This window comes from Hylobates moloch, unplaced genomic scaffold, assembly GCF_009828535.3.
Source record: "Hylobates moloch isolate HMO894 unplaced genomic scaffold, HMol_V3 SCAFFOLD_7, whole genome shotgun sequence".
NCBI classification, from domain to species: domain Eukaryota; kingdom Metazoa; phylum Chordata; class Mammalia; order Primates; family Hylobatidae; genus Hylobates; species Hylobates moloch.
Genome location: NW_026652282.1, coordinates 41,593,989 through 41,601,703, shown reverse-complemented (window position 1 = coordinate 41,601,703; position 7,715 = coordinate 41,593,989). Strand labels below are relative to the sequence as shown.

General features: G+C 42.0%; 1 protein-coding gene and 1 non-coding gene across 2 annotated transcripts in view; both read right to left on the bottom strand.

Moving 5' to 3' along the window:
• Positions 1 to 4,668, bottom strand: part of ZNF674 (zinc finger protein 674) — a 17,916-nt gene extending 13,248 nt beyond the window's left edge. The window contains exon 1 of the mRNA XM_058441308.1: positions 4,607 to 4,668. Within this exon, the coding sequence (XP_058297291.1) occupies positions 4,607 to 4,668 (62 nt within the window). The remainder of the gene's footprint in view (positions 1 to 4,606) is intronic.
• LOC116812297 (U6 spliceosomal RNA) lies at positions 3,406 to 3,508 on the bottom strand. Its single transcript, XR_004370610.1, has one exon. It is a non-coding gene; the product is annotated as a U6 spliceosomal RNA (small nuclear RNA).
• Positions 4,669 to 7,715: the final 3,047 nt, after the last annotated feature.

Below are 7,715 nucleotides of genomic sequence, written 5' to 3'. Positions count from 1 at the left end.
TTTTGAGACAGTGTCTCACTTTGTTGCCCAGGAAATCATGGCTTACTGCAGCCTCAACCTCCTTGGGCTCAGGTGATCCTACTTCCTCATCAGCGTCCTGAGTAGCTGGTACTACAGGCATGCACCACCACACCCAGCTAATATTTGTATTTTTTTGTAGAGATGGGGTTTTGCCGTGTTGCCCAGACTGGTCTCAAACACCTGGGCTCAAGTGATCCACCTGCCTCAGTCTCCCAAAGCATTAGGATTACAGGCATGAGACACCATGCCTGGTGGCACTATTTTCGGTAGAGTACGTATTAGTGCTTTATTGCAAGCATACTGTCCCTTTGTTAGATTGTCTTTTTTTTTTTTGAGACAGAGTCTTGCTTTGTCACCCAGGCTGGAGTGCAGTGGTGTGATCCTGGCTCACTGCAACCTCCACCTCCCGGGCTCAAGCAATTCTTCTGCCTCAGTCTCCCAAGTAGCTGGGATTAGAGGCATGCCACCACCATGCCCAGCTAATTTTTTGTGTTTTAGTAGAGATAGGATTTCACCATGTAGCCCAGGCTGGTCTCAAACTCCTGAGCTCAGGCAATCCGCCCACCTCGGCCTCCCAAAGTGCTGGGATTAGAGTCGTGAGCCACTGCGCCCAGTCTAGACTGTCTTTCTTGTGTCTCTTGTTGAACAGAGATTCTTTCCATTTAAATTGCATTTCTCGTAGACATGATATAGTTGAATCTTGTTTAATCTCAACTGACAATCTGCCTTTTAATTGGTGTGTTTTTGTAATTATTGACATTGTTGGATGTAGGTCTACCATTTTATTATTTCTTTCTTTGTCCCCCTTTTTCTGATTGTTGTTATTCTATTTTCCCATTCCTCTCTTCTTTGGAACATTTGAATATTTTCTTAAACTTTTAGTTTTGAGATCATTATACATTCTCATGCACTTGTAAGAAGTAATACAAAGAGATCGTAATGTACCCTTTATCCAATTCCCCCCATTGGTAGGTAACATCTTGCAGAACTGTAGTACAGTATCCCAACCAGGATATTGACTTCTATACAGATCAAATATGGAACATTTCTGTCACTGCAAGGATCCCTCATGTCACTCTTTTTATTATTTATTTATTTATTTTTGAGATGGAGTCTCGCTGTGTGGCCCGGGCTGGAGTGCAATGGTGTGATCTGGTCTCACTGCAACCTCTGCCGCCTGGGTTCAAGTGATTCTCCTGTCTCAGCCTCCCGAGTAACTGGGATTACAGGCGCCCGCCACCACCTGGCTAAGTTTTGTATTTTAGTAGAGATGGGGTTTCACCATGTTGGCCAGGCTGGTCTCAAACTCCAGACCTCAAGCGATCCGCCCAACTCGGCCTCCCAAAGTGCTGGGATTACAGGTGTGAGACACCACACCTGGCCGTAACTCTTTTATAGTCATATTGATTTTCTCCCAGCCCATCTCCTCTTATAGCCTGGTAACTACTAATATGTTCTCTGTTTCTATGATTTCGTCATTTGAAAAATGTTACATAATGGAATCATACTGTATGTAAATTTAAGGGATTAGTTCTTTTTCACTCAGCATAATCCTCCAGAGATTCATTCAGGTTGTTGTATGTATCAAGCTTGATTCTTTTTATTGCTGAGTAGCATTCCATGGTATGCATGTTTGTTTAACCGTTCACCTGTTGAAGGACATCTAGGTTGTATCCAGTGTTGGGCTATTACGAATACATTTGCTACAAACATTTCTGTGTAGGTTTTTGTAATAAGTTTTTATTTTTCTGGGATGAATTTCCAGGAGTGCAATTATAATTTAAATATTATATTTTAAACATACCTCTTTACTTTTTGTCACTGTCTCCTTGTTTTTAAATTAAATTTTTATGTATGTATTTATTTATTTTTATTTATTTATTTATTTATTTTTGAGAGCGAGTCTCGCTCTGTCGCCCAGGCTGGAGTGCAGTGGCGCGATCTTGGCTCACTGCAAGCTCCACCATCCTGGTTCAAGCGATTCTCCTGCCCCAGCCTCCCGAGTAGCTGGGACTACACATGCACACTGCCATACCCAGCTAATTTTTGTATTTTTAGTAGAGATGGGGCTTCACCATGTTGGCCAGCCTGGTCTCGAACTCCTGACCTCAAGTGATCCACACGCCTCAGCCTCCCAAAGTGCTGGGATTCCAGGCATGAGCCACCACACCTGGCCTATCTATCTATCTATCTATCTATCTATCTATCTATCTATCTATCTATCTATCTAAGATGGTATCTTGCTCTGTTGCCCAGGCTGGAGCGCAGTGGTGCGATCTTGGCTCACTGCAACCTCTGCCTCCTGGGTTCCAGCGTTTCTCCTGTCTCAGCCTCCCGAGTAGCTGGGACTACAGGTGCACACCACCACGCCTGGCTAAGTTTTGTATTTTTAGTATACACGGGGTTTCACCATATTGGTCAGGCTGATCTTGAACTCCTGACCTCAGGTGATCCACCCACCTCAGCCTCCCAAAGTGCTGGGATTACAGGCGTGAACCACTGTGTCCTGCCCTATTTATTTATTTATTTAGAGACGGAGTCTTGTTCTATCGCCTAGGCTGGAGTGCAGTGGCGTGATGCGATCTCGGCTCACTGCAAACTCCGCCTCGATAGTCTCGATCTCTGACCTCACCGCCACCTCAGCCTCTCAAATTCTGGATTACAGTTGAGCCACCAGCCTGGCCTTTTATTATTTTAGCCCAGGCTGGTCTTGAGCTCCTGGGCACAAGCAATCCTCTTGCCTCACTCTCCCAAGTAGCTTGGACTACAGGTGTGTGATGTCATGCCTGGTTGTTATTTTTTAAAATCAGTGGCTGCTGTAGACACTAAGATAGTCACACACAACCTTTCACATTCTACTTATAGTTTAATACTTAAAGTAATACATAGAAGCTTTACAACAGTATAGATGTGGTTAATTTCTTCCATGTTACAGTTTTCGAACATATTACATCTAATAACATTTTAAATCCCCAGACAGTGTTATATTTTTTTGCTTTCAACTATCATATATATCTTAAAGAATTCAAAAGAAGAAAAATTATCCATTACATTTACCCAGATATTTTGCCATTTCTGTTGCTCCTCATTTATTCCCAAAGTTCCATGTTTCCCTCTGATATCATCTCCCTTCACCTGAAGAAGAACCTACAGCATTTCTCTTAGAAGAAGTCTGCTGTTGACAAAAATCTCTTAATTTTCCTTCACCTGATAATTTTTACACTTCGTCTTCTTTTTTTTTAATTTTTATTTTTATGGGTAAATAGTAGGTATATATGTTTATGGGGTACATCAGATATTTTGATACAGGCATATGATGTGTAATAATCATATCAGAGTGAATGGCGTATCCATCCCCTCAAGCATTTATCCTCTGTGTTATAAAAAAATATGAAACCCTTCACAAATTTGCATGTCATCCTTACACAGGAGCCATGCTAATCTTCTCTGTATTGTTCCAATTTTAGTATATGTTCCAATTTTAGACAGTGAGCACTTGTCTTCATTCTTGAAGGGTGTTTTTGCTGGATGTAGAATTATGGATTGACATTTCTTTTCCTTTAGTATTTTTAAGATGTTCCATTGTTTTCTGACCTCCACTGTTTCTGATGAGAATTTTGCAGTCCTTTGAATCCTTGTTTGCTTATAGGCAGTGTACCTTTTTTTCCTCTGGCTGCATAGAAATGTTTTAAATTGGCTTTCCAGGCTTTTGATTATAATGTTTCTGGTGTTTCTTTTGAGTTTATATTGATTCTGGTGTGCTGTGCTTCTTGAGTCTGTAAATACATGTCTTTTTCCAAATACGGGAAGTTTTTGGTTATTATTTTTTGCAATTTTTTTTCTACACTAGTCTCTTCTCCTTCTTTGAAGACTCTAATGACACGTACATTGGACCTTTTGGTATTGTCCTGCAGGTCCCCAGAGGCCCTGTTTTTTTTTTCCAATCATTTTTACAATTTTTTTATTTTTACAGTTTCTGTTTCTCTGTTGAGAACTTCTATTTATCCATTCATTTCAAGTGTTTGCCATTACCTCATGGAGCTTAGATGTCATAACTACTTAAATGTCTTTGATATTTCCAGCACCTAGGTTATTTCAGGATTGGCATCTGTTAATTATCTTTTTCCCTGGAGAATTGGTCACATTTTTGTGATTGGTTGTTATGTTGAATAATTTTGGATTCTTTCCTGGATAGTGGTGACTGTGTCATTATTGCTTTTCTTTTTTCTTTTTCTTTTTTTTTTTGAGACGGAGTTTCACTCTGTTGCCCGGGCTGGAGTGCAGTGGCACAATCTCAGCTCACTGCAATCTGTAACCTCTGCCTCCCAGGTCCAAGCAATTCTCCTGCCTCAGCCTCCCAAGTAGCTGAGATTACAGGCTCCTGCCACCATGCCCGGCTAATTTTTTGTGTTTTTAGTAGAGACGGGTTTCGCCATGTTGGCCAGGTTGGTCCTGAACTCCTGACCTCAAGTGATCCACCCGCCTTGGCCTTCCAAAGTGCTGGGATTACAGGCAAGAGCCACCGCGCCCAGCCCGTTATTGCTTTTCATCTTTATCAGGTAACAAACCACTAGGTCTGTCTCACCTTCTATGGGTGTCAGTTCCAACCAGTTCAGTTTTCAAAGCCTTTCCATCTGTCGTGTGCATGTGCCATTTAGGGGTTAGAGACTCGAGTGGTGGGTTCAGTCTTTGGGCAGTGTTCAAAGCCTTCACTGCCCTGCTTACATTTGTCACTCAGGTGTTAGTCTCAGACTTGAGCTGTGGCTTAAATCTTAGTTCAGTTCTCAAGGGTATGTGGCTTTGCTTTCTCTTGAGTGAAGAGTCCCTGGATGAACTCGGGACTTGTGTATGTTCATAAGTCACTGGGACCTGTATTTGGGTCAAAGTCTTGAGAGAGAAGATGAGGGATAAAAGGGGAACCCACTGATGTATGAGTTGCTTCTCTACTTTTTGGCTCACCTCTGTAGTCTTCCTGGTTTTGTTGACTTTTCAGAGTCCTCAGGTAGTTACTTTATGTATTTTGTCCAGAGATTTTTGTTGCAATGATCAGTAGGAGAGGCTGTAGTAGACTTACTCCATTGTGGCTAGAAATGGAAACCTCGATTTCATTCATTCTTGCTTTTATCTTTTTTATTTCTGTCTTTCTGCTAGTTTGAATTTAATTTGCTCTTTTTCTAGTTTCATAAGGTGGATGCTTAGGTCATCATTTGAGACCCTTCTTTTCTAATATAAGCATTGTGAATGCCATAACTATCTCTAAGTACTGATTTAGCTATTTTAAACCCTTTACTGTGGTTTAATTTGGCATACAAGAAATTATACGTACTTAAACAGGGATGGGCACAGTGGCTCACACCTGTAATTCTAGCACTTGGGGAGGCTGAGGTGGGGGGATTGCTTGAGACCAGAAGTTCAAGACCAGCCTGAGCAACATAGCAAGACCCCATCTCTACCAAAAATAAAAAACATTAGCTGGGCATGGTGGCACATGCCTGTAGTCGTAGCTACTCAGGAAGCTAAGGTGGGAGGATCACTTGAGCCTAGGAGTTTCAGGTTACAGTGAGCTATGATTGTTCTACTGTACTCCAGCCTGGGTGATAGAGCAAGACCCTGTCTCCAAAAAATAAAAAATAAAGCAAACAGTTTGGTAAGTGTTGACATGTATATACCCAGGATCACATCACCACAATCAAGATAATAAGATCACAGAACAAGTTGGGAAGTATTTCCTCCTTTTTCCAATTCTTTGGAAGAGTTTATGTAGAATTGTATTCTTTCTTCCTTAAAAGTTTGATAGATACTGGGTTATTCAGATGATCTATTTCTTCTTGAATGAGCTTTCATAATTTGTGTCTTTCTTTTCTCCTTTTTTTTTTTTTGAGACAGTCTCGCTCTGTCACTCAGGCTAGAATGCAGTGGCACCAACTCGGCTCACTGCAATCTCTGCCTCCCAGGTTCAAGCGATTCTCGTGTCTCAGCCTCTCGAGTAGCTGGGATTACAGGCGTACACCACCATGCCTGGCTAATGTTTATATTTTTAGTAGAGATGGGGTTTTGCCATGTTGGCCAGGCTGGTCTTGAACTCGTGACCTCAGGTGATCCGCCCACTTAAGTCTCCCAGAGTGTTGGGATTACATGCATGCACCATCACGCCTAGCCAATAATTTGTGTCTTTCAAGAAGTTTATCAGTTTTGTCTGTCAAATTTATTAGTATAAAGTTGTTCTTAATATTCCCTTATCATCCTTTCAGTTTCTGAGGGTCAGTGGTAGTCTTATTTTAGTTTTAAAGTAAGTCTGATCACATATAGCATTGAAAACGATGAAGTTCATTTAAAGGAAAAGCTCTCTCCCAGCAAATACCTGCTTCAGGCTGAAAGATTTTAGTGGCAAAAAGAGCATGCTCAGTGTTTTCTTTCTTTACTCTTCCAGCTAGCTCTTCTCCTTCCCCTTTCTCCCCCACTCAACACCTAGGCCATCTCTGGCCCTTGAGTGTAGTGGGTGAGGAAGGAAGGAAGGAGATACAATGGGCAAAAAAAGTTTGACCTAACTGACAAAGTTGTAATCTAATATTGATGCCCTCTCTATGTTGCAGATTCCAAAGACTGATTCTTCCTGTTCCTGACACTTTATGGTTTCCTTGGAGATGTCCTAGCTGGAGCCCCCTGACTGCAATTTCCTTGATGCAGGAAGGGCCACTTTCCCAACCAGTTATTTAATATATCCCCAGGCCCCATGGTGTACCTTCAGTCTCTTTTTGCTGAGGTCACCTTGATGCTAGCAAAAAGCCCTCTTTCCAAAGTAACCCAGCCCTGTTCATGTCCAGAGGGTCCACATCTGGCTTGTGGAGTGTGTGTGATTGTGGGGATAAGACCCACAGTTCACCCCCATGCAACCTTTTCTCTACTACCACAGACTCCCTCAGCCTGTCATTTATAAAATTTTTCTACGTGAAAGTCAGGTGCCAAGTTCTCTGTGTCCCCTGAAGTTTAGTGGATGTATATCAAACAGGTCATCTCTTTGAAATCCTTCTCATCAGATTGGGGTGGGGTGAACACACTCTTCACTCACCTATTGGAGAGAGAAAATGCCACAGCTTTCCAATGGCTATCTCTAAAGAAATTTTCTTCCTTAGCTTCTTCAACCTTAACACTCTTATACTTTGTTTTTCTTCTTTTTAAAATTTTTTGAGAGATGCTGTCTCTCTGTTGCCTAGGCTGGAGAACAGTGGCGCCATCTTGGCTCATTGCAGCCTCAACCTCCTGGGCCCAATTGATCCTTCTGCCTCAGCCTTCAGAGTAGCTGAGACTACAGGCACATGCCACGACACCTGGCTAAGTTTGTTTGTTTGGTAGAGACAGGGTTTCGCCATGTTGCCCAAGCTGCTCTTGAACTCCTGGACTCAAGTGATCTGCCTGCCTCCACTTCCCAAAGTGCTGGGATGACAGGTGTGAGCCACCACACCCGGCCAACACTCTTATGCTTTTAAAGGGTTTGTTAGAGATAAAAGACATTAAGTGGTTTTGACCTATTTCTTTTGAGTCCCGTAAAGGCCTGTGGACTGGAAAAATACTTGATAGTATTTTATTACTAGTCTTTGAAATAAAAAGAGCTGGTTTTAACATCATGTCAAATTAATCCCCTAAAAGCATGGATTGCAGCCAGGTGGGCAGATACAGCTTCGTGAAATGTATGG